Below are 27297 nucleotides of genomic sequence, written 5' to 3'. Positions count from 1 at the left end.
AAATATTTACAAAAATGTGAGGGGTGTACTCATTTTTGTGAGATAATATATATATATATATATATATATATATATATATATATATATATATATATATATAGATAGATAGATATAGATAGATATAGATATAGATATATATAGATATATATATACAATATATATATATATATATATATATATATATATATATATATATATATATATATATATATATATATATATATATATATATATATATATATATATATATATATATAAATATATACATATATAGCTATATATAGATATGTATATATTGTATATATATATATAGATTAGGGCAATAGAAATAAAAGGCAGATATTTATTTACCTATCTATCTACCTATCTGTCTGTCTATGTATCTATTTATCTTCATAATCTACGTATCTATCTAAAGAAAAAAATAAAGAAAAATCCAAAGTATATTTGTGACTACTAGATCTAAATAAACCACTAAACAAAAAAGTGATAATGTTACAGTCAGACATTAACATACCGTTTAATGGATTTTTGACATTAATGTACCTAAAGTGACTGTAAAAAAAAGGCCCTCTCCAACCTCCTGATATTAATTTTTCCAATGACCTCACACAGTTCTTCCTCCATAATATTTTGCGTTGACTGATGTCAGAGGAACCAATAACATCACCCCCTCCTTTATATGACAACGCTGGGGCATAATGATTGACCGGTAGACCAGAGCACTGTTACATAGGAGGAGGTCAGATGCTCCCCATACCTGGGTATCAGCTGAAATAGAGGAAAAAATGGCAAGGGATTGCTAAAGAGGTGAGTATCAGTGATTTAGGGGGATACTTTTCATCATATCTTTGCTATAAAAAGAAAAAGTCACTGAATCTCTTAAACTTGCTGAAATTTTAACTTAAGTTTTTGTTTGTGATGAGAATGGCTGAACGTTGCTGAATCACCGTTTTAAATAATGATGTGATCGATGTATAAGCTACAATGACATAATTATCACCTTTGCCCTTTCATCCTCTAGTTTATTCATGTTTTTAATGCTTCAGCCTCTCCCTTACTTCAAAGTTTATTGATTGCAAGGTAAAATTTGACATTTAATAGAGAATTACGAAGAAAGACTTCATAGCGTTAATAAAACTGACCTCACTGTGTAGGTTATGATGACACAAACTCTTACATCTTAGGAGAATGATGCATAGAACAAGTCAAACCAGTAGTGAGACCAATGACTCTAGTATCCTAGTGATCTACAAAACCATGATTTTCATCATGTAGCAAGCAGAAGATCATAGGTACTTTAAATAATTAAAAAGCTCTGGCCCACCACAGTAATTTCTAAGAGCTCTCTTTTGGTGACACAATTTTCCTGCTCTCAAGTTCTTCAGTAATTGAGACGACTCTGACGAGTTTGGAACACCCTAAGAAAGATGGGTAAAAAAAAAAAAAATGATTTGTTGAATACAATTTCTCCATATTTAGACAAAATCCCACATTTTATAAAACATTCTTTTTGAAAATAGGGAGTAAGCAGTTAAAATGTATAGACCATGGAGGCATGCATATTCCACATAATGCAACCCGAGGTTCAAAGCAAACTCCAGACAAAACATTTTTGGTTTGTCAAGAGCAAGAGTCTCTAAACTATACCTCACTGGCCGGATACGGCCTGTTTCAAGATTTTATGCAGCCTTCTGATGTAAAAGGGGACACAATTGTAAGGGGATTCTAATGTAAGGGGAATTTTGATGTAGGGGGGACCTTTATTGGAATTTCTTTGCTTTGTTTTACGGAAGTTTCTTTCTTTTGTTCATCAGTGGTTACAATAAAAAAACAGGCAAATGTATTCATTTCAATTTGATTTGTTCATTTTTTTCAAAATGTGGCCCCAGTACTGAAAAGTTTGGAGACCCCTGGCCTAGAGTGTGCTAAGATTAAAAACCTCTGTTGGATTTTCATAGAAAAGAAATTCCAAGAGCCGCACACCATACAAAGCCCCCATGTAAAGAGTGGAAGCAACCTCAGCCTAGACGCCTTCCAGGCCGCTCCCTAGACAAGTTTCACCCCGCCCATGATTCCAAAGACAGGGACAGATACAAATATTATTGGCTGCTGATGAATTGAGAAAAGACCATTATCAGATGAATGTCTGCCACACATGGGAGCCATGGAACACAAAGATCTAGCCCACAATAATTCAGAAAGATGTCCAAAGGATACAAAAGGATAAAGAAATAGTCCAAAAGAATAAAAAATATAAAAACTAAAAAATAGTGAAAATAGATGAAGAAAGAGGAAATCGTGATAATGTCCTTAAAATGGAACCCTCCCCTCCTTTCATCCGAGAGTGGAATAGGGAGTCCAGCAATAAAATAATAATTCAGTTTAATTACATAATAAATAAAATAAGGTAATCAGAATGTAAAAAATCACAATAAAAAATAAAAAAATGAGAATATGAAAAATAACAAAATTGAGATAAGGAACTCCCTTGAAAATTTCACTCATATTTTATTCATAGTTAATAATATATATTATTATGTAAACAACCATATTTAAGTTTCCATTTATTTGTGTAATTTTTTTTAATTGTATTTATTAAGTAAAAAAAATGATATATATTAAAATAAACAGATTTTTAGTATATTGTTGGACTCCACATTCGGATGAAATTGAGGGTTTTAAATTTAAGGACGTTATCTCCATTTCCTTTTATTTTTGCCCGCAACATCCCCGCCAGACCCGAAAAATAGAAAAAAAAACAACTTTCCGTCTCCTGGGAGATCTTCCGCCGTATGCCTGTTCTGCACTTGACAGTTCTTATATAGGCAGGAGGTGGGGCCACTCAACTATGTCACCCCGTGGCACCGCCCCTTCTGATGTCACACAGACTCTGACAACCACAGCCCAGGGTTGTCGGGAAGAGGCCCTTGTCCCCATCAACAGCCTCCTGCCCCAAAGCACCCACACCCCCATGTTGAGGGCATGTGGCCTTGTATGGTTCAGTCAGGGGGCTCTTGCTCCTCCCCTCCCCTTTCCTGATCTGCCGGGCTGCATGCTCAGATAAGGCTCTGGTATGGATTTTGGGGGGACACCACACCATTTAAAAAAAAATATTTTTTTTCTTTTTTTTTTCAAAAGCCGGTTGCTGGCAAAATGGGATTTGACTCTATTTTTTCTTTTTAAATGTAATTTTTGCTGTAGCATGTCTTATGCATGCTACAGATACGCCACTTTACATGCACATTAAGGGGACCCCCAAGGCACTATATTTAAAGGAATTTTTTATTTTTATTTTTGCACATTAATCATAATTAAAATCACTCCTCCTGAAAAAAATGATTGTTTACAAAAAAAAAATATATATATATATATATATATATAGATACATGTCACCCAGGGCAGTACCCAGACCCCATACCCTTTTTATGGTCAATTACTTGCATATATGCCTTTAAAATGGGCACTTTTGATTTTTCCTGTTTGGCTCCCATAGCCTTCAATGGGGTTTGCCATTCAGGTTAGAACATTTCTCCTGTTCGAGAGTTCTGCTGCAAACCGAACAGGGGGGTGGGGGGTGTCTTCCCATCCCTAGTTTTCTTCTTTTTTATTCTTTTGGGCTATTTCTGTATTGCACATTTCCTTAATTTTTTTTCTTTTAACACTCTGCCACCACGGGTTTTTGAGCATTTTTGTATTCTGCATTCTTTTGGACATTTTGTATCCTTTGGACATCTTTCTGAATTATTGTGGGTTAGATCTTTGTGTTATGGGGCTCCCATGTGTGGCAGACATTCACCTGATATTGATCTTTTCTCAATTAAGCAGCAGCCGATGATGTATTTTTTTTATTCTCCCTATCTATGGATTCTCTATTTCCAAGACTTAGGCCCCGTACACACGATAGAATCCATCCGCTAAAAAATCCCAGCAAATGGGTTTCAGCGGATAGATCCTATGGTGTGTACACTCCAGCGGATCTGTTTCCGCGGATATTTATCCCCTGGGATGGATTCCAGCAGATCGAATATTTGCTGACATGCCAAGCAAATCCATCTGCTGGAATCCATCCCAACGGATGGATCCGCTGGTCTGTATAGACTCACCGGATCCATCCGTCCGAAGGGATCCCCCGCATGCGTCATAATGATTCGACGCATGCGTGGAATTCCTTATATGACAGCGTCGCGCACGTCGCCGCGTCATAATCGCGGCGACGGCGCGACACGTAATCGCCAGAGGATTTCGGCGCGGATTTCAATGCGATGGTGTGTACACGCCATCGCATAGAAATCTGCTGAAATCCCCGAGAGGATTTATCCGCGGATATGGTCCGCTGGACCGTATCCGCGGATAAATCCTCTCGTGTGTATGGGGCCTAAGCCCCGTGTGCAGGGCAAAACATGTCAGAGGCATGGCTCGAATGGAGTCTAGGCTACTCTTTACATGAGGGTTTTGTGTGATGTGCGGCTCTTGGGACTTATTTTCCCTCTTCATTGCCTTCTATGGAGCTGATCTCTTTCTTTTCTTGCAGTCCTAGCAGTTGTCAGCATATAAGGACCTACTACAGCCTGAAGCGGGACCCTCAATTTCAAACATATGAGAAATGTCTAAATCATTTCTTATATAGGTGTCAGTTGCCAGACAGAACAGAAAGAGAGCAGAAACCACCCAATAGGAAACACAGGCAGTAATTAAAATCTGTATTGAGTTGATCTAGAATCGGAGCACCACACTGTGATATTAAAGTCCAAACACAAGCATATTCAGTTGTTAAAGCTGCGGTGGCTCAACGCGATTGGCACTGCGCTGACAAGCCATTCACCTCTGCAGCTAGAGGTTCGGATCCCGGTCTCGGCTTCATGTGAATTGAGTTTGGTGGTCTCAGCCCGGCTCCCGGTGGGTGTGCTGTGCAAGGTAAGCCTGTGCTTAGTACGCCCACCCCCCTCCCACAAAAACCACCACACACGCACTCTAAATTGGGTTAACACACGCACTTTGACCACGCGGTCTCTAAAAGAGAGGCGAAGGACTAATGGGGCTGGTTGAGCGGGCTAGATCCTCTCACTCCCTTATAGGGAGTCCCTCTGCCCCGTTGGGCTTCAAAGCGGAGCAGGTAGGGTGGGCTGTGTGGGAGGACCCCCTCACACACCCGCCATTGCCACCCGGGGCATGGAGAAAGGTGGCAGATTGCCTCTGGGGGAGGCCTGCCTACTCCCAACTCCTGCAGTCCGGCTCCTCTCTCGAGTACACGCACAAAATACACTTAAAAAAAAAAAAAAAAGATGAAAAAAAAACCATACACAAAGCCAACACATTTCAATGGCTAAAACAAGCCTCCTTCATCAGGGCTTTATAAAAATATTACAAAGTATGCCTAAAGTAAAGTAAATAAAAAAAAATACTATTATGGTTATACAGGCTGCAGTATCTACAAATACTGTGGACAATAGAGGAAATAGAATAGTGGTGTCTATTCTCTGATACAAATTGACCCTATCATTTAGTTAGGGCTCAGTATGCTTTACATAATATCTTATAGTTAACTGTCATGTACAGTAGATGTCTTTTTCTCACTGACCTTCTGAGAAATGTGGCATAAGTCTTGGAACCCTGCAAAATAAAGAGGTAATCCATGGTTTTAAAAACATTTTAAGACACCTGATGCAAAGCAGCTAATAGACATATTAATATCAATGAAAAACGTGTTGCACTATCAATATAAATTGCATAAATATAGTATACCGGTACATACTGCATATAAAAGAAGACTTTGGACGGATATGTGCATCTCACAGTATATTTTTGCTGGTTTAGCACCAGCCAACATATTATAATATACATAGTTACATTTAGTCAGGTTGAAAAAAAAGTCAATCAATTTCAAACAATAAAAAATAAAAATATAGAATAAATAAATAAAATAAAATAAATTGAAATCCCCAATTGACAGGATCTTATACTTTTCCCAGCGGGCAAATATTTCTGGACTTGTTTTAAAACAGCCCGTTGGAATCCTGTCCACTCGGACATGTTCGGTCGTCTGTACAGACCTACCGTACACGTCCGAGCGCCCGCCATCCCTCGCATGCGTCGAATGACTTCGACGCATGCGTGGAAGCATTGAACTGGCAGGGCCGCCCACGTCGCCGCGTCATCGTCGAGGCGACGGCGCGGCCACGCCCCGCGTATTGTTTACGCGCGGATTTCTGTATGATGGTGAGCCACCATACAGAAATCCCCGGGCAGACATGTACGGTGAAAACGGTCCGGCGGACCGGTTTCATCGTACATGTTTGCTCGTCTGTACACGGCCTTAGTTATACTTCAATATACAGTAAAACCTTGGTTTGAGAGTAACTTGGTTTGAGAGCATTTTGCAGGATGAGCAAAATGTTTCAATACATTTTACCTTGATATACAAGCGATGTCTTTATATAATGGGAGTGTCATGTCACAACTGAGTATAAAAGAGAAGAGAGGAGCCTCCAAGTGTAGCAATATGGTTACATTTAATGAGGGTACAACATTTATCAACTTATTGCTACACTTAGGCCCCGTACACACCATAGAATCCATCCGCGGATAAATCCGAGCAAATGGGTTTCATCGGATAGATCCTATGGTGTGTACACGCCAGCGGATCTGTTTCCGCGGATATTTCTCCCCTGGGATGGATTCCAGCAGATCGAATATTCGCTGACATGCAGAAAAAATCCATCTGCTGGAGTCCATCCCAACGGATGGATCCGCTGGTCTGTATAGACTCACCGGATCCATACGTCCGAAGGGATCCCCCGCATGCGTCGTAATGATTCGACGCATGCGTGGAATTCCTTATATGACAGCGTCGCACACGTTGCCGCGCGACACGTCATCGCCAGAGGATTTCGGCGCGGATTTCAATGCGATGGTGTGTACACTCCATCGCATGAAAATCCACCGAAATCCTCGAGAGGATTTATCCGCGGAAACGGTCCGCTGGACCGTATTCGCGGATAAATTCTATCGTGTGTATGGGGCCTTAGAGGTGCTTACAGGTAAGCTGTGCCAATAATATTAATAGTATAAAGTCCACATTGATCCTTAGAATGACAAAAAAATTATAAACAGATGTATAATGTCCCAAACGTGCACCAGTGTTGGGAGCTAATTAAATAACAATCCAGTAAAGTCCATCAGCTGTACAGTGGTCCGTAAAAACACAGAATCTGTTGAGTGACACTACAGTGATTAACACAAATAAAGTGTCCACCACCTTAACCACATGGTATCCCGGCCATATCCAAAAGACGGCCACAAGGTGGCTCTCAATTGCCGGGAGGACGTCTATAGACATCCTCGGCTCCTCCGGCCACTGGGGGGCGCGCGAGCGCCCGCCGCATCACTGCGGTGCCGATGCGCGTGCCTGGCGGCCACGATGTCCTCCAGATACCCGCGATCGGCCGTTACACAGACAAGGACATGGATCTGTGTGTGTAAACACACAGATCCACGTCCTGTCAGGGAGAGGAGACCGATGCTGTGTCCCTTGTACATAGGGAGACAGATCGGTCACCTCCCCCAGTCAGTCCCCTTCCCCCACAGTTAGATACACTATGCAGGGCACACATTTAACCCCTTCCTCGCCCCCTAGTGTTAACCCCTTCCCTGCCAGTCACATTTATTCAGTAATCAGTGCATATTTATAGCACTGATCGCTGTATAAATGTGAATGGTCCCAAAAATGTGTCAAAAGTGTCCGATGTGTCTGCCAGAATGTCGCAGTCCCAATAAAAATCACAGATCACCGCCATTACTAGTAAAAAAAATATATATAAAAAAAATCATAATTATGTCCCCTATTTTGTAGGTGCTATAACTTTTGCGCAAACCAGTCGCTTATTGCAATTTTTTTTACCATAAATATGTAGAAGAATATGTATCGGCCTAAACTGAAAAAAAATTGGGATATTTATTATAGCAAAAAGTAAAAAATATTGTGTTTTTTTCAAAATTGTAGCTATTTTTTTGTTTATAGCGCAAAAAATAAAAACTGCAGAGGTGATCAAATACCACCAAAAGAAAGCTCTATTTGTGGGAGAAAAAGGACGTCAATTTTGCTTGGGAGCCACGTCGCACGACCGCACAATTGTCAGTTAAAGCGACGCAGTGTCGAATCGCAAAACCTGGCCTGGGCATTTAGCTGCCTAAAGGTCCGGGGCTTAAGTGGTTAATGGTCTATTGGTCAAAAGGGGAGCTGGAAATAAAAAAAAAGGGAACTTAGCCTTTAAAGTAAAAACTATAGGCACAACATTTTTTATTTTGAATATAGTCATATCCTATGTTCCTTTACCAATTCCCATCACTTCCTGTCCCATAGCCAATACAGAAAATTAGGGGACATCCTTGCAAATTAAGGAAATTCCAAGGGGACCCACAGATCACCAGAACTATCGCCCCCATTGGAAGGTATCCCTCTATTACTTTTCTGGGGACAAACCAAAATTTGGGATTTTCTTTTACTTTCACTACACAATGAAAATGGTAAACAGGACAAAAAGAAAGGGGTGAATCTCCCTAATGAGGGAACAGATATAAATGAAAACTGACAGGGGTTCTAATGCATCTGTACTCTGTCCAAAACGAGAAAAAAAAACACGTTTTGCCTTTAGTTGTATTAAGTCGCATGCACAAATTAAAAAATGCTAGCGCCTTTGTGACTTACCGAATATCTTGTTTCTCAAGCAGGAGTTGGTAGGTAGCTATTTCTCTCTCCAAATGTGTTGTAACGTGCATTAGGGCCTTATAATCTTTATTCTGGTGCTCTTGTTTGTCCCGTACTTGAGACAGGTTTCCTTCCACTTGATTGATTAGCTGCTGTAGATGTGAGAGCTGGGAACTGTAGCTGGCCTTTTTTTCAATTATTGTGCTTTCCAGGGCCATTTTCTGTGGTCAGGGGAAAAAAAATCTGTTAGTCTATTGTCCAATGCCCAGACTTGATGAGATACAGTCTAGTTAGAAATTTACATTCCATGAAGCATACCATCAGATTTCTTGCACCCAAGGTTAAAGCGGAGGTCCACCGACCATTCCTTTTTTTCTTTTTCAACCATGCACACAATCAAATAATCGCAATGGTACACTCACTGTTCTGGTGATTTCTCCCCCGATGTCCGGTTTCCATTAAAAAAGTTATAAAAAATGGTACGGCTGGTTTCATCTTTCTTGTGGGCATGTGAAGCCCACAAGCATTAACTTCCTGGTTCCAGTGAATGCTGAGCTACCAGCATGTGCATTAGTTTTCGTCTGAATGCATATTCATCCAAATTTCAGGTATTTTCGTTATCATTTTAACAAACGATAACGAAAGCACAGAAAACGAAAACCGAAAGATCCGACATCCGACAAATGCTTTATTTTCGTTTTCGTTGCAGTCGAATGTGCCTAACCTTAACTCTATTAGTCCAATATTATTCTACATAAAGAGAAAAGATTCGACATTATAGAGACATGAAGAAGAGTCGACATAGAGAGAAAAGATTCGACATTATAGAGACATGAAGAAGAGTCGACATAGAGAGAAAAGATTCGACATAGAGAGACATAAAGAAGAGTCGACATAGAGAGAAAAGATTTGACATAGAGAGAAAAGATTCGACATAGAGAGACATGAAGATTCGACGAAGTAGCTAAAAACATACGATCGCAGCAAGCGGACATTTATGGGGAAATGCTCTGCCCATAGGCTCTAGAAGAATTCTAATGTTGGTTGACTAGTAATAATAATTAATAAATATAATTATTATTAGTCATACAACATTAGAATTCTTCTATAGCTTGCAAGCGGAAAATTTTACCCGAAATGTACGATTGTGGCATCGTACAGTTTCGTTGCTCCGTCAAATCTTTTTTTTTTTTAAAGATTCTGTCAAATCTTCTTTTTTTTTTTTTTTAAGATTCCGTCAAATCTTCTTTTTTTCTTTTTAAGATTCTGTTGAATCTTCTTAGAACATTTGACAGACACCATAAGCCTTCAACGATTCGACCTTAATTAATTAGGATTTTCAGACGAATGCATTTTTTTAACGAAAAACTAAATAAATAAAAACGAATTTCGGGAGTAACTAAATAAATTTATTTTTCGGACTAAAACAAAATTTCGAAACAAAATATTTCAATGTGCACATGTCTAGCATTTACTGCTCATTCCCGCGCATGCTCAGTTGTAACGGCGCGGAGCACCGTAAACTGAGCAGGTTGCCATCACAACGGGCGTCGTCGTCGGAAGTTCCCACCTCGTTGTGATGTCAACCAAAAATATACACAATAAACACAGACGAAGTAAAGGTTAGTACGGGGAGAGAAAGCAGACGACCTTGCAAGATTTTGCGGAGGCAATCCACACTGACTCCTGGGAATGCTGACACTTAGCTCACAGGAGACAGTGCTCCGCCGGGCAAAAGGAATGTACACGCCTACTCCTGTGGGAGTAACAGACAGAAAGTGCCACAATAAAGACAAATTATAAGGTAAATACAGCACTTTTGCCCATTTGAGCATCTATGCAACGCACGGAAGGGGATAGCATTAAGTCAGTAATTTGTGTGGACCTCCGCTTTAAGCCTACTGTAATATAAATTTGATACTTTTTTTTTTTTTTAAGTCTATAACCTCATCTTTCAGACCTCTTCTTTCTGTGTGCTCCCAGCACAGTGACCAAGCTGTCAAAGTCAGCTCTTGGTTCACAATGATGATTGGGAGTCAGCAGGACCTGCTGCCGATCATGGGACCATTTTAACAGCTAACCACTGTTGTCACATGACTGGCCGATCCCTCCCGAATTTAAACTTTCATTATAGCACAGAAGTGAACAAATGCCATAAACATGCAGTCAGACAACAATATATCTCCACCTGCACAGATAAATAAAAACTGTTCCTAGGGAAATTTTGAGAACTAAAACAAAATTGAACAGCAAGAATTTTTGATCCATACTGTTCATAACATATAAAATAGAACACATGTACAAAGACACTATGCGTTTCTTTTATATCCATATTTTTTCTATGGTTATATATCTTCTCAAATACCATTGATTAGAAGGTTAAGTTTATTTTGTACCATGCTTAGCTGGCTCTGTAGATCTATTTCCAAGGTATGAACGGTCCTCCTTAATTCTATGATCTCACTCTGATGAGTAGGGAGCTGTTCTGAAGATTTAGATTCAATGTCACATTTCAGTTCTTCACTCTGAAAATACATAAATGACCCTCATTTACTACCAACAATCATGTTGTCTTTTATTGCAGTCTTTCACCATGTTTTCTTACTATTGATTGTTGCAACTGCCTGTTTGCATGAGGAAGCAAAAAGGCAACAAATAACCCTAAACCCAACTCGATTTGTCTTCAATCAGAACTGCAGGTTCTCAAATATAAATAGCAGCTTTAGCTGCAATACTCACATTCACTCTGGTTCTGTCCCTTGAAGACTCTGGGCCATATTCTTCAATAAAGTAGGCGGGCGGCGCGTAAGCCATTTACACTCCGCCGCCCCAACCTACAGGAGCAAGTGCTGTATTCCCCAAACACTTGCTCCGTAGTTTGGGGCAGCGGAGTGTAATTGGCCCGGCGTATCCCCGCGTATATCCAAGGGGGCGGCTTCTATTTAAATTAAGCGCGCCCCCGATTCTAACGAACTGCGCATGCGCCGGGCTTAAAATAGCCCAGTGCGCATGCTCCAGTTCTCGGCGTAAAACGTCAATGACGCCGACGTGTGCGTCATTGACGTAAAGTCGTATTCAAGAACGACTTAGTAAAACGACGTACCCGAAGGGAAAACACGACGCGGACCCGACGCCATACTTAACATGGCCTACGTGGGACTGGCGTAAGGTTACCCCTCATATAGCAGGGGTAAGCCTTACGCCTACGCAAACGACGTAAGCGACGGTTACGCGACGCAAATTTGTTCGGGAATCGGCGTATCAGGCTCATTTGCATAAACAAATGAGACCTGAATGTAAACGCCACCTAGCGGCCGGCGGAGTAATTACATTTAAGATCCGACAGTGTAAGTGACTTACACACGTCGGATCTTAAGCGTATCTATGCGAAAATGATTCTAAGAATCACTCGCATAGATACACTGGCCAAAAAAGAGAGATACGATGGAGTATCCTGAGATACTCCATCATAACTTTACTCAGAATATGGCCCTCTATAAACTTACTAGTAGACACGGCCTGAATGTCTGGTGGCATCGGCCAGTTCAATAGAACTCACCCGACATTCGGCCCGTGTGGACTGCAGTCATTCCTAACAAGGGAATGGGGGCGGGTAATCACAGTCCCTTGAATTCACACTAAAATGCTGTAGTACGACTGCTTATTGTATCATTAAAGAGAAGCTTTGATCAGGTTCCAAAAAATGTAAAGTCTGCGGCTACAAAAACTGTAGCCACTGACTTTTCATAAACACTCACCTGCCCAAGGATCCAGCGCCATCCTCACTAAGCTAATTCTTTGCCAGTATTTGGGTTCCCAGCACCAGAATGTTAACTGTGGGAAGATGGTTGTGACTCCTTGTAGCTTCGCAGCTGGCTTTCCGCTGCACATGCGCAAGCTCTGCTGCACCCTGTGAATGGTCATGCAGCTACCTGGGATCTGTGACAAGTCCCAGAAATTTGCTGATGGGGGACTAAACTTCTGCTTGGGTCATTTAGGCAGGTGTGGGAAATGGGATCGAGTACCTACTAAAATTAGATACCCACTTCCCCCCAAAATAAATACATTATTCCAAATAAGGTGGAGGAGGAAGAGCAAGAGTGGATCGTCCCCTTTTGGTTGAAGTTTCATTTTAAGGACTGTCAATCTCTAAATAAGAAAATGTGGGAAATACGGTTCTATGCAACTCATGACCACCTAGAAGACATCTAAAATAAGGCAAGCAATATAAAAATAATAAAAAAAATAATAACAAACACATGAAGAGAGGAGGCCTCCAGGGCAGGAGGGGAGGTAAACTGGGGGGCGGCTAGCAGGAGCAGGTATTGGGCTGTAAACCTCAACTTGTGTGTCTATGGCAATAATAATTTCCCATATCCCTGTATGTTGTGTTCACTAAGATGCAAGTCCAAGAGTCTTAAAACTATCAATACTCCCCGCTGACACCACCGATTGTGGAAGAGAGTTCCACATTTTTAGTGCCCTGACACTTCCTGAGACTGAATAGTTTGCTTCCTATGCTGGGATCACCGTTAAGGTATTTGTATACCACTATCATATCTCCTTTCAAGCGTCTCTTCTCCAGGGAGAATACGTTTAATGCTTGTAGCCATTCCTCGTAGTTGAGGTCCTTCAGGCCCCTTATTAATTTTGTTGCCCTTCTGTGCACTTTTTCCAGTTTCACCACATCCTTCCTGAAGATTGGTGACCAGAACTGGACAGAATACTCCAGATGTGGCTGAACCAGAGTTTTATAAAATAGCAGGATTATAGTTTTATCTCTGGAGTAAATTCCTTTTTTATGCATGCCAATAGTCTGCTGATTTACTTGCTGCAGCTTGACATTGCATGCTATTTCCCAGTCTGTCTTCTAACAGGACCCCCGAATCTTCACCAGGGCCCCTTCCTCTCACTTATGAATGGTCAGTGGTTTAAAAGAAAATTCTTGATCAATACATGTAAAAATAGGTTTGACTTCACTTAGCCACATCAGTATATCTAAGAGAAAAGGGAAATTGTGGACTGCAGTAATTCAAGCTCCGCCTATATAGATCGGACTTTATAGGCTCAATATGGGAGACCACACAAGTAAATTTCATAAAATATATGTTTGATCAAAAAAAATATTAAAATTCATAGATACAATATAGACATAAGCTGCCTTCACATGATCCAAATGTTTGCACAGTCAAAGTAATATGACCTTGCAGCTATTGGCTTTGGTGACTCTGTGCCTGCCCTCAGGCTTTGCTGATGGGCGCCCCCTGATCCACCACAGTGATGTGAGTATTTTACGTATTTAGTAACACTATTGCTTTAAATATAATATGTTGTGATATTGATATTTGTACATTTTCTTATATACAGTATAGTGCCACCCTACTACTAGCACTGTGTGTCCTGAGGAAGCCTTGAACCGGTGAAACCTTCACATAACTACTGAAAATATTATTATTATTATACAGGATTTATTTAGCGCCAACAGTTTGCACATTGATTTACAACATCAGGGAAGACCGTACAGTTACAATACAATTCAATACAGGAGAGATCAGAGGGCCCTGCTCATTAGAGCTTACAATCTAGAAGGGAGGGTCAAGTGGAACAAAGGGTAGTAGCTGTGAGGGATGATCAGATGGACAAAATGAAAATACAGTTGTTAGGTGTGGGTAGGATAGGCTTCTTTGAAGAGTTTTATGGGATCCTCTAAAAGCTAATAAAGTAGGAGATAGACCGACAGATTGGGGTAAGGAGTTCCATAGGCTTGGAGAGGCTCTGGAAAAGTCCTGGAGACAAGCATGTGAGCAGGTGATGAGAGAGCTAGAGAGCAGGAGGTCTTGAGAAGAACGAAGAGAACGATTAGGTTGGTATTTTGAGGCTAGGTCAGTGATGTAGCTGGGGGCAGAGTTGTGGATGGCTTTGTAGGTAGTTGTTAGTATTTTGAATTTAATTCATTGGGTGATGAATTATACAGAATCGATGTGTACAGCTTTATTCTGCTGTACATACAGTAAAATTATTAATCATTTCCAGTAGCTATAGTGGGGCATATTACTTTGATTGTGTCAACATTTGGATCACGTGAAGGCAGCTTATGTCTATATTTTATTTATGAATTTTAATACATTTTTGAATAAACATATATTTTATGAAATTTACTTGTGTGGTTTACCATATTGAGCCTATAACGTCTTACGCCTATAAATTACTTCAGCCCGCAAATTTTTTTTTTCCTTGAGCCATACATATACTCATTCATTGATGTTAGTGGTATAAAAATAGACCAGATTTTAGCAATAACTATCCCTATTCAATGGTGTTTAGTTATTACTTACATAAACACATGCTGCCATGCTGCTCCCTCTCGCCTCCATCAGGCCAGAACAACACTCTGACTAGTGGGCAGGGCTGCCATCATTGGATGCTTGGTGCTGGAATGTACAGAGCACACAACACCCATCTGCCACTCTAAAAAGGGTATTGCTGGGCTGCAAAGGAAGGCTCCACAGGCCGCAAAGAAGCCCTAATGGGCAATCAGTTGGACAGCCCTAAAAAATGACTTACATTTTATCTTCTAGCACACTTAATTTAAGTTTCCATTTATTTAAATTTCATGAGAAGTGCAGGCTGTAGGCTGCCATTGGTGACCGTGTTAAAATTCTAGTCCCCTGCCTAGCGGTTGTGACTGACTTCAACACTTCTGAGTCACAGTCCAGACCCACAAAAAGAACAAGGCAAATCTGAGAAAAGTCAGATTTGCTTATCTCTATATCTGTTCCAGGTCAGTTACTCAGAAAGCACTATAGCCAAGGCATAACAGCCAGCCAACCAGTATTTTCAGATGAAGACAGCGACAATGGAAGCTCATATATTTTTCTCTTGACGCTATTGAACTTTACAGCACACTACTTTCTATAAAATACAAATGACACACTTACCTTTGCCAGGAACCATTTTTCTGCCTCTGTTTTGTTTCTTTCCATCAGATCTTCATATTGCTCTCGAATTTCAGACAGGATTTTACTCAGGTCTGCAGACTGGGGGGATTCCACTTCCACAGTGACTCTGGCACCCAGCTGGCTATAGAGGCTGATGACTTTCTGTTCACATACAAAGAGGAACAATTATATAATTGTGTACATTTTGGTTAAATGTTGGGATTATTCAGTCATAAAAGCTATTTTATGCAGGTTACCATACACCTAGCAACCACCTTTTATGAGTTGCAGTCAATAAAATACAATGACTAAAGGGTTGTTAAGGGTTGAGATGAGTCCCATTGCATCTACTTAGCAGGGAAAGCATTAGGGAAGTCAGCAATAAAAACCTGACATGTTTTCTTATTCTATCCAAAGCTAAAAAAAAATGTTTAGCATGACACACACTATGGAAAGTTGTCTGAAACTATAGATATGAAACAAGAGATGGTCAAGGACAACATCATGCTACAAGAGATAGATAGAGACTTCACACATGCTACAAGGAATGGTCAGAGATAGTGAACATTCTATAGCAGCTGCTGGAAAGTGAGGAATTGCTTCACGGAGAAGGTCATAGATAGGAAACACATTTAATTGCCCTGCTAGAGGTCGCAACTATTATGCCCCGTACACACGGTCAGAATTTCCGACAAGAAAAGTCTGATGTGAGCTTTTGGTCGGAAATTTACGACCGTCTGTAGGCTCCATCTGACTTTTCCTGATGGAATTTCCGCCAACCAAAATTTGAGAGCTGGAAATTCCGATCGTCTGTAGCAATTCCGATGTGCAAAACTCCAAAGCATGCTCGGAAACAATTTGACGCATGTTCAGAAGCATTGAACTTAATTTTCTCGGCTTGTCGTCGCGTTCTTGATGGTCGAAAGTTCAGAGAACTTTTGTGTGACCGTGTGTATGCAAGCCAATCTTGAGCAGATTTTCCTACGGAAAATCCGATCGTGCATTACAGTCCTTTTTAAAATCAATACATTTATGCTTCCTACAGCCCCATTAAAAAGCATACTTGATATTTATCTAAGCAAAAAACATTATAAAAGATTAGATGGAAAAAAATAAAAAGAAGAGAGGGGTGGACAGCTCTGAGATAGTATGAAGTAAATAGCCAAGGCATTAGCTACTTGAACCCAGTGTTAAGAATGTTCCTCACCTACTCTACCTGATAGCACAGCTTGAGTGGGCATCTAGATAAGGAAAACACTAAATACTGTCTACAGAATCCACAAGGGTTGCACAGTAAATACCAAAAGGCCACATGTTTGGGCTTTATAGTATTAGGATATTGATATATAGTATTTCCCAAACACTATTACTCTTTAATACAGTACATCTTCATTGGCCTTCTTCTTTTGAAGCATGTCTTGCTGGAGATGTTGATGATCAATGTCTAGATATTGAACTTCTTCCTTGATTTTTTCAAGCTCATTACGCAAATCTTTCAAATCCAGCTCAATGTCAGTCCTAAGTTTGTACTCCATCTCATACCTAGAAAAGATGAAGGGCTGAAATATATTTAAAAACTACAGGTTATCATTTAGTATTATTATATACTTTATAGAGGGACAAAACACTGTATCAACAAACATATGTGGACACCCCTCAAAATTATAGAGTTCTGGTACGCAGGTCCAGGAAGGCATGATTTGATGTAACTGGTGTAAAAGAACTAAACTAGCCCTAAACTCAACCCCTAATGAGAACCTTCAAATTAACTGGAACACTGATTGCGAGCCAGGCCTTGTCAACTAACATTAGCACCTGATTTCACTTAATACAAATGCACATTCTATAATCTTCTAGAACGCTTTCTCAGAAAAATGGTGACTGTTATAGCTGCAAAGAAAATGGGGGAAGGAGGGGGGGTAAAATCATACATAATAATGTCTATGGTTTTGGAATGGGATGTCCAACAATCTTATACACTGTAGGTGTGACATATGGGTCTCCACAAACTTTTGGCCATATAGTGTATGACGTTGTTGATAAGCAGTTAGAAACATGAATTTTTATATTTAATTGTTAGTGCTAAGCCCCACAGCTGGTTTGGGGCAGGTTTGGTGAACATTACTAAAGTTAAGGTCCTGAATTCGAACCCCATTGAGGTTAAGGGGAGTCAAATGATAAAAAATAAGGGCAATTCCTAGGCTAGTAGTAGTAAGGGATTGCAAAAAAAAATGCCATGGGGGAGCTCTAGTGAACTCTGGTGAGTTTATCCTAAATGAAGACCTGATATAGATGTTAATGAGTTGAAAGTCCTACATTCAAACGAAAGCCTGAACAAGCAAAGTTTGGCCTGAACCTTTTCTCAGAGCTCATCCCTAATAAAGACTTAGTAAAAATAGAAATATTTTTTTTAAACATGAGCCCATAATGATAATTACACTAGGGAGATCTCTTCTACACGTTCATCTAAACAAGATTGAAAATATTATAAATTCCCACTATTAGATTTAGTAATTTCTTCAAGGACAGAAAACTCACTTATTGTGAAAATCATCTGCAGCCAAGCGAGTATTGTCAATCTGCCGAGTAAGCCTTGTGTTCTCCATAGTGCTCCTGAAAACCTAAATATAAAATTATTTTTATTCCTATAGTAATCACAAAAACTTTTACATTTTAAATAATGTTATACATAGAAAAGAAGGCATGGACCTCAATCACTGTTCCACACAGAGTATATGAACTGTAAACACAAAGTAGAGAGTCCTTTATCAGAACACAAAGTCTTGTGAGAAATCCAATATTTTAGCAGCGCTCCTGTCAATCATTTAAAATGTGCCGGCATTCATATGTGTATATGAAATACAGAAAAGCGTGACAAATGGTGATGAGGGAGTTCTGTTTGGTGCGTGAAGATCCTAGTTGGTATTTAATAAGTGTGCTCCATACGCCAAAATCCACACCGTGTGAGTCCAGTTCCCCTAGGGGTTTAAACTCACCATCAATCACACCTTGAATAATCAAAGATATCATCCAATTGGCAAGGTAAACTCGAACAATGTAACGCTCGCCAAACTGGCATGTCGCAAAGTTCCCCTACAGCTGCTTTCAATCCTATTTGAGATTTAGCAATGACAGTGAAACATGTACACACTGGCAGGAGATGGGTCACGGTGATGGATGTGGATTACATCATTGGAAGCTGTAATTGACAGTGAAGTGGCCCTTGTTTCTAAACATTGAGACAAGGTTCTTTCCAAGGGGGAGGGGAGGCATGTGGACTTGGCCTTGTCTTATACAGGAAAGGGGGGTGCACTCTCACTACCTCCTTTTTCATGGCCACCCAGGCTGCATGTCGGGATAATTTTCTGGTTAGAATAGTAAGGGGAACCCCATACTTCCCCATAGTTTTTATTTCAATTACACCATTCAAACTGAAAGTAATACAATTGAAGTGCTGCTGCCATATGTAAAACTAATTGTAAAAAATAAATAAATTCCACAGCCAAATATTCTATATATATATATATCTACACTGTGACTGAGGCTGTCCTTGAAAATTGTACTGTTCTGTTATACCACATGCAACTTAAAGACATCCCCCAAGTAAGTTATTTGATTTGTTTATTTTTAAATGTTGCTTTCAAAGCCACATGAAAAGACACTTTGCCATTTTTTATTCAATAGCTGATCGTTTAGTCTTGAAAATGGACAGAATTTAGTATCAAGATTCGCCATCCATACACTTCAGTGGAGCCTGATGCTAAGTTCAGCTTTTGTGGACTTTATGCTAAGTTTGAAGAACCTACCATGGACCAAACCTCCATTGTGGCTCAGCTACTGTGGTCAATTTGTTCCTCCATGAAGAGAATTCATTCATCCCTTCTGGGAGCTATTTTTCGTCTAGACCATTGGCACCAATGTATTAAGAGGCTATTGTACTTTGGGGGTGACATGATATCACTGACACCATTCATTTTTGGGGCTCACTATTGGGGCATTAAAACTTTTGAGAACAACTGGTTATTAAAAAATAAATAAACTTTTTAACTTTTTTCATCATGTTTTACATCTCAGGCCTCGTACACACGACAGAGGAACTCGTCGTAAATGAAACATCGTTTTCCTCGGCGAGTTCCTTGTTAGGCTTGTCGAGAAACTTGACAAGCTTGCTTTGCGTACACATGGTCAAGACCAAATCTCCTCGTTCTCAAACGCGGTGACGTACAACACATACAACGGCAGGGGATGTTTGATTCCACTGTCACAGCCCTTGGGGCTGCTTTTGCTAATCTCATGTTACTGCGTGTTAAGTAAAAGTTTGGTAAGAAACGATTTGCACTTTTCAGTCTGTTACAGCGTGACGAATGTGCTATCTCCATTACAACGCTACTTTTACAGAAGGTGCGCTCCCATCTCATACTTTATTCTGAGCATGCGCGGGTTTCTTAGCATACACACGAACGTGTTTCTCGTCGAAAACCAGCCTGACGAGGAACACGACGAGGAAATTTAGGTAATTTGTAACATTACAAACGCCACTTTTACCGAAGGTGCGCTCCCATCTCATACTTTATTCTGAGCATGCGTGGGTTTCTTAGCATACACACGAACGTGTTTCTTGTCGAAAACCAGCCCGACGAGGAACACGACGAGGAAATTGAGACTCCTGTCGAGGAAAAAGAGAACTTGTTCTCTTTTTTTCTCGTCGAGTTCCTCGATGAAAAACATACACACAACTGTTTTCCTTGGCAAAAAAGCTCTGCCACCAAGTTTCTTGATGGATTCTGTCGAGGAAAACAGTTGTGTGTACGAGGCCTCAGTGCTGCTGATCTTCTATAGTCTTTTTCAGACACTTCCATGCACTCACTCCAGCCCCAGCTGCACATCCTTGCAATGGACCAGCTTTCTGATAGTGACTACAGTGGTCTATGATTTTTCAATGTGTGTAAGCACTGCATGTGGTAAAGCAGGACTATATCCTGGAGTCAGTTGTCACCTATAACACGATGTGCCTGAACAAGTGACTTTGCCTGAACAAGGAACTTTCATGTCATGATCACCAGGTATTATTTTAATGAGAGCTGCAGATTTAAAGAGGTTGATAACTTTAAAGATCAGCAACACTAAGCTGCAAAATAGAGTGAAAACTTAAAAAAAAGTCCATAGTAATTGCTTATGATACACCATGCTTGAACAAAAAATAATTACCTTTTATATCTACTTTAATTAATTCATAACAGTATAAGTAGAAAAATATTACAATAAAGAAACTAAATAATTAAAAAAAATCCTCATTTCACAATAATGGTAAATTTGAAGTGTTGGCTTCGGAGATACAATTCAAATTAATTGTAAATGTGGGTAAAACTGTATATATTTATACTATAAAGTTGTTCCTAAAGCCAGTTGAACCATATGGGGACAGTTCTGTGCTATCCCTTGTTTAACCCATCCAAAATAGATAAACATTATTGTAGATAGCAATCTTTAGAAGCCTTTTGCCCTATTAGGAGCCAATAATACACACCATAGAGGTTTTGTAGACTTGTATAAGCCATAAATCTTAATCTTTGGAAAAAAATCTGTAAACCTCTGAAAATGTCTAAAAATTAATTAAACAATTACCTTACTTTGAAGTTCTTCCATTTCTGCAAAATAGTGACTGAAATCTGGCAACATTTGAGGATGATTCTTGTCATACCAGTCTCGGATGTTCTTCTCCAGATTGGCATTTTCTTTTTCTAAAGAACGTACCTTCTCCAAGTACGTTGCCAACCGGTCATTTAGAATCTTCATGGTTTCCTTCTCATTGGTGGTGAGCAAACTGTGTTTTTTGGATTCTCTGTTATGTAGGACATCTTTGCCAAAATTACTATATGTAAGTCCAAAGTTAGATCCATGGTTGAATGAATGATGTTTGGTGATGGTGGGACTTCCACTAGGCTTGGCCTGAAAACTAATGGGCCTCCAGGTACCAGCATTGTTATCTTTACGAAACCCTCTGAGACTTAGCGAGGTTATTTGGCTAAAGATGTTACTTCCTTTAAGTTTTCCAGTTTGGTTCTGCTTATTGCTGTCGCTCATTGTGTCAGTGTAGTGTATATTATATCTGGCAGGTTTGACAGTACAAAGAGTGTATTTACAAATTTAAGACGTCTTTTAAGAAGCATGGCAAAGGGCGTTGTGAACTAAGCTTCCTATTCTTTACAGGCTATATAATATAATAATTCCCATTCCTCATCCAGTAAGAGGATTTGTCAGACAATGTAAAAAAAAGCATCTAAGAACATGGGGGCGGCTAGTTAGCCTGTAGAAATTTACAAGATTTAGATGTAAGTTGCATTAAGAGATGCTTTGACACACCTAGCTAAGCAAAAAAAAAACACTTTTAAAGGTAGCTGATTCTCCTAACACACCTGCAATAATTTCCTTAAGTGATTTTAACATGTAGAATATAGATATCTAAATTGTAGTCCAGAGTATGGTGATTCAGAATGAGAGGGCACTAAGCAATCTACCTGGATTGACATTGTCCAAATATGCTTTAATTGAATGTCATACAGAATCTCATATAGTGGTGTCATAAGTAAATCTGTTTTAATGTCCTTAATTTCCTTTCCTGTTTTTATCATTTTTACTGTGAACTTTTATACCATGTCTATATTTGTAACACATTATCTTTTGATCTATATATACTTTTAAAATGTACAGTATATAAAAGCAAAAGTTTCTTTTGTCTCAAGTTTGACTTTAACCACTTGACCACTGGGCACTTAAACCCCCTTCCTAACCAGATCAATTTTCAGCTTTCGGTGCTCTCACAATTTGAATGACACTCAGGCCCCGTACTCACGACCAAACATGTCTGCTGAAACTGGTCCGCGGACCAGTTTCAGCGGACATGTTCGTTCGTGTGTAGGCAGTAACGGACAGGATTTCAGCAAACATTCGTCGGCCAGACCGTTTTCCAACGAACAACTGTTTCCTGGTCTTGCTTTAAAACAGTCTGCTGGAATCGTGTCCGTCAGACATGTTCGGTCGTCTGTACACAAAAGCAGCGTACAAAAACCCCGCGCATGCTCAGTCCAAATGAGGAGACGGGAGCGCTCGTTCAGGTAAAACTCGCGTTTGTTTGGGATATGGCACATTCGTCATTAGAAACCTTTTATTCTAGCAAGAGAACAATGTCTTAAAAAGGCGCACTAAACCACATTTTCTTGCCTCGTTTTATTAATTCTTCTCTTGCTAGAATAACCCCGTTCTCTTGCTGATGCAATTTCAATAGAGTTGTCCCATACTGAAATGTCACATTTCTTGCTTGTGATGTAATCCTTTAATAATGTTTTCTATGCCAGACGTGTGTTTTGGTTGGTGGTCCTCCATAATTTATAGTAGTCATTTTTGTAAAGGAATGTGCATCTTTTTTGGTTTTTTGTTGTTTCTAGTTATGTCACCATTTAGTTTAATTTTTTTTAACATGTTTTTTTCTTTTTTTTTTTTATTTTGGTTTTTTTTTGTGTTTCATTTGAGAATATTAAACCATGTTGGCACACCAAATGTCCCCCCCCCCAAGGAGTGTGTCCTTTGTAAATGACCCATTGTATATTTATTAAAGGTTTGCTGCCTAATAATCCCCACAGTATAACAAACAATAGACATGTTTTCAAATGAAAGCAAAAAGCCTTTTATTTAGGCAAATGTCATCACAAAAAATAAACAGAACGGCAGCACTAGAATAGATAGCAAACTATATGCAAACTTGCATTTCCAACATGGTGAAGGATAAACTTCCAAGCCTCAGGAGCCAAACCCAAAAATATGAAGCAGCAGCACAGAAACAAAGGAACCCAAACTGTGGTAGTCCAAACAATATGTCCTTTATGTGGAAGGAAATGGAAGGCAGAGAATCAACGTTTCCTCCTCTTTCCAGCCTTCCCTCCAGGCAGCCTTCCAGCGGATCTAACACGGGGTCTTGCAGGTGGGGTCGATGTGGCAGCAGGAGGATGGTGTTCCGCAAGCCGGGCCGGGTCACATAGCCCAGTGTCTGGGGTCAGCAGGCCCTTCTGCATCCACCAAAGGACCTGGTTCATCAGGGCCTTTGCCAGTCTTCTCTGGTCCTCCTCCCCTTCATTCAAATCGTGGGCCAATGAGGCACTGAAGGCCTCTGTGGGGTTGAGGGGGGCCCTCATGATGGCGCTTGCCTCCTGTATCATGCGGAGGCTTGCCTCCTCCACAGGCCTCAACTGCCTCCTTCGGCCTGATGGCCTCACCTGGGGGGGAGAAGACTGGCTGGTGGTGGTTCTCCTGGCCGGGGGGACCTGCTGCAGGCCACTGGGCCCAGCCTCCTCCTGGCTGCCACTGACCCCGGCCTCCTCCTGGCTGCCACTGACCCCGGCCTCCTCCTGGCTGCCACTGACCCCGGCCTCCTCCTGGCTGACAGAGACGTGAGGATCTGCCACCTCCTGGCTGATCTCTTCTTCCTGTGTGGAAAAAAAAGGACATTTTTTACAATTTCGCTAAATAAAACCACACTCATTTTCATGTTTTTCGTTTAGTATTTTCTGTTCATTATTACTTGAATACACTCTACTTCTGACCCCTGCAGTTGTCATCCCTGACACCTATTTGTCTGTACACCTTTTTTTTTGCTTTTTCCCAGCTTGGCTTTTCTTTTACAATATCAAATCATTAATCCACCAAGAATTATTTACGCCAGAAATATAGAGGAAACTACTATACCTCCTCATCGAAGGGTGGCAGATCTGCATCTCTGTCAGCCAGGCCCTCTTCCTCCGACTCTGCAGGGCTGTGGTCATCTGGGGAATGTCCGCTGGAAGGTAGCATGGAGGAAAGGTTGGAAGAAAGACTCGACATTGTTTTCCTGCCTTCCATTTCGTCCCGCAAAAAAGCCATCTGTTTATAATACCACAGTTTGGGTTCCTTTGCTTGTGTTGCTGCTGCTCCCGATTTTTTGCTTTTATTAGCTTTGTATGCTCTCCTGTATGTGCTTCTGAGGTTGGCAAGTTTATCCTTCACCATGTTGGCAGTGCATCCTGGCACCCATGTTTGCATATAGTTTGCTAGCTCTTCTAGTGCTGCCGCTCGTACATCTTTATTGCAATATAACGCGTGTTTGGAATTCCACAGGATGGGCGTGTCCTGATATTTTTGAAGTAAGGCCTCTATAGCTTCCTTTGTTTGTAGGAGGTCCATTTCACTTTTTGAAAAATGATATTTCTTTTTGAGTCTAGATTCGCAAAACATAAACCAAAGAAAAATAAATATTCAAAAGGATCAGCGTTGACCTTGATATAATATGTGTCTTCAAATTTATTACCTATATCTAATTACAAACACAGTCTCTCTTGTTTAAACAATGATTGGCAGCTCGGCCGCATTGGTTGTACCAAACATTGATTTGCTAGATGCAGAGCCATTGTTAACATTGCAGTAAATATTTTTAATATAGAAAAATAAACAATGCTTACAAATGACAGTATTCATCTAGGCACTCTTTCATGTGTAAATCTCATGCCCCTGACAATGGATGACATAAAAGACACTTCCTAATGACCTCTGTACAACCAACACTTGAACAATACTTTGCCTGATCTGAATACACCATTCAAAAACTTATCAATGAGGTACAGCATTGTTCACATCTCTATTTTGTGAGTTGTCCAAAAGCATTTGGATACCAAAATAACATTGTGGTACCCCATAGACAGAATAGCTTAACAAGGGTGCAACCAACAGCCCAAACCCCCATCCCATGTGTCTACATTTTCCAGGCCTCTGCTGATCCCATTTTTAATTTCCTTACCTTCCTGTCTCTCGCTCCTCGTTTCTCACGCTCGCCTAATTACCGCGTAAGATGCGTAATCACGGCGTGCACCTTTTAAACACTCCGCGTATTTATTAAACCCCGCCCTCGTCACCTTTTCTAGGCCCCTAATCAATGAGTTTCGGAAATATGGCGTTAACTGTGTATGTTCAGGATGCGATCGAAGATTCTCCGCGTAACCTACGTAAACACGTTGTTTGCATTCTCTACACTCCGCGTATGTATTAAACGCCGCCCTCTTCTCCGCCCATGGCGTAAGAATTCATCTTTTCCACGCCCATAATCTCTGTGGGAAAGGAAAGATGGCGATGTCACACGAGCGGGCACGATGCTCTCATGCCACAAGTGAAGGGACAGAGGCAGGGACGTCCCGATCAAGGCCAAGAAGATACAAAGCCACTAATATGCGGTTCCATGAAATGGTGGAGTTAGTTTACATCATGCGAAAGAAGGACTATGATGGTGAATTAGGGCCATACAAGACCCCTAACCGCCGAAAGGCACATATTATGGACAAGGTGGCGAGGAGAATGCAGAGGATGTTTGGGATCACCAGGTCCAAGGAACAGCTGAGGAAACGCTGGTCAGACTTAAAATTGAGGGAGCCACATCAGATGAAGAAGATCCTTAAAATTCTGCGTAAAAGTAAGTAAATATATATTGGGGTTGGGGGGGGGGGGTGATTGTCTGCAATAATGTGTTGCCATTTATATTTCACCATCTGCCTCCTTGGCCTGCTTGTAATTTTAAAGACATGTTGTCATTTTTTTTTTTATGACATAAATACCTACATATTTACAAATAGTGTTCTTATTAAACCACGTAACATCACATAGTTTCTCCGAAAGGCTCGGTTATTCCAGGAACAACACACCTGGACATGGCTCACTGGCCAAAAACTTTGTTTGTAAACATTGTTTAAAAGCTAGTTCTAGAAAATAAAATTAGGAGAATGGGAAAGGCAAACAGGATTCATTCTAAAAACAGTGGGAATAAAGCAGATGTTTTCACATCTGCAATGCAGAGCACCTGTGTCTCCCCAAATCAAAAATGGGTTTTGGTAGGGTCTCCCAGAAATACTGTTTAGGGGGGACATCCATGTGTGTCACTTTGCAAAAAAGGGGCAGGATCAGAGCTTGCCATAGAAGTAATTCCAAAATGTAGGTTTGGTGAAAGATAAAAGTAACTAAATGAAAGCATCTTCTAAGCAATGTGTGCGATTTATGCTCTCCAATATCTGTGTGCTGATGAGTCTACATTTTTATATTTTTATTTCAGGGGAAAGAAGTCGCCAGCATTTGGAGGAGGCAGAGAGGGCCAGACAAGGCCAAAATCTTCCATCTCAACATGTGGAGGAGGAGGAGGATGTGGAAGGAGAAGAGGATGTGGAAGGAGAAGAGGATGTGGAAGGAGAAGAGGATGTGGAAGGAGAAGAGGATGTGGAAGGAGAAGAGGATGTGGAAGGAGAGGAGGAAGGAAGAAAGGAGGAAGGAAGAGAGGAGGAAGAAGTAATTTTGGACTTAGAATTTATAGCAGATGAAGGGCAAGTGGCGGAAGAACAATTTGGCGAATTGAAAGAAGGTGTATTGATGGATGAAGGAGGAGTCCAAGATGATGGGGAAGTGGTGGAGGAAGGAGGAGTGATAGAAGATGATGGGGAGGTGGTGGAAGAAGGAGGAGTGATAGAAGATGTCGAAGAGGTGGAAAGGAGAAGCCCATCAGGTCAGTGTCACCCTAGCTTGATTAAACAAAACATATGTAGATAGGCCTCATCGAAAAATAATTTTTGAAATGACCATTTTTTTTTT

General features: G+C 40.5%; 1 protein-coding gene across 1 annotated transcript; it reads right to left on the bottom strand.

Moving 5' to 3' along the window:
• Window positions 1–323: 323 nt before the first annotated feature.
• On the bottom strand, window positions 324–21850 carry LOC120919498 (keratin, type I cytoskeletal 19-like). The gene is made up of 8 exons (XM_040331694.1): window positions 21271–21850; window positions 18184–18266; window positions 17031–17187; window positions 15646–15807; window positions 11104–11232; window positions 8708–8928; window positions 5582–5613; window positions 324–1421 (listed from the first exon to the last, which is right to left on the bottom strand). Exons 1-8 carry the CDS (start codon window positions 21727–21729, stop codon window positions 1339–1341), a joined length of 1326 nt encoding a protein of 441 aa, XP_040187628.1. The 5' UTR covers window positions 21730–21850; the 3' UTR covers window positions 324–1338.
• Window positions 21851–27297: the final 5447 nt, after the last annotated feature.

This window comes from Rana temporaria, chromosome 12, assembly GCF_905171775.1.
Source record: "Rana temporaria chromosome 12, aRanTem1.1, whole genome shotgun sequence".
Taxonomy (NCBI): domain Eukaryota; kingdom Metazoa; phylum Chordata; class Amphibia; order Anura; family Ranidae; genus Rana; species Rana temporaria.
The sequence above is the reverse complement of the archived record's forward strand: the minus strand, read 5'-3'. Positions and strand labels throughout refer to the sequence as shown.

Excerpts from the sequence above, each read along its gene's own strand:
- LOC120919498 (XM_040331694.1), bottom strand. The coding sequence starts at position 21,729 with ATGAGCGACAGCAATAAGCAGAACCAAACTGGAAAACTTAAAGGAAGT. Across the intron at positions 18,267-21,270 it reads TGGAAGAACTTCAAAGTAAG|GTTTTCAGGAGCACTATGGA; the intron begins GTAATTGTTTAA and ends TTTTATATTTAG. Across the intron at positions 11,233-15,645 it reads AAAAATGGTTCCTGGCAAAG|AGTGAAGAACTGAAATGTGA; the intron begins GTAAGTGTGTCA and ends ATGTATTTTCAG.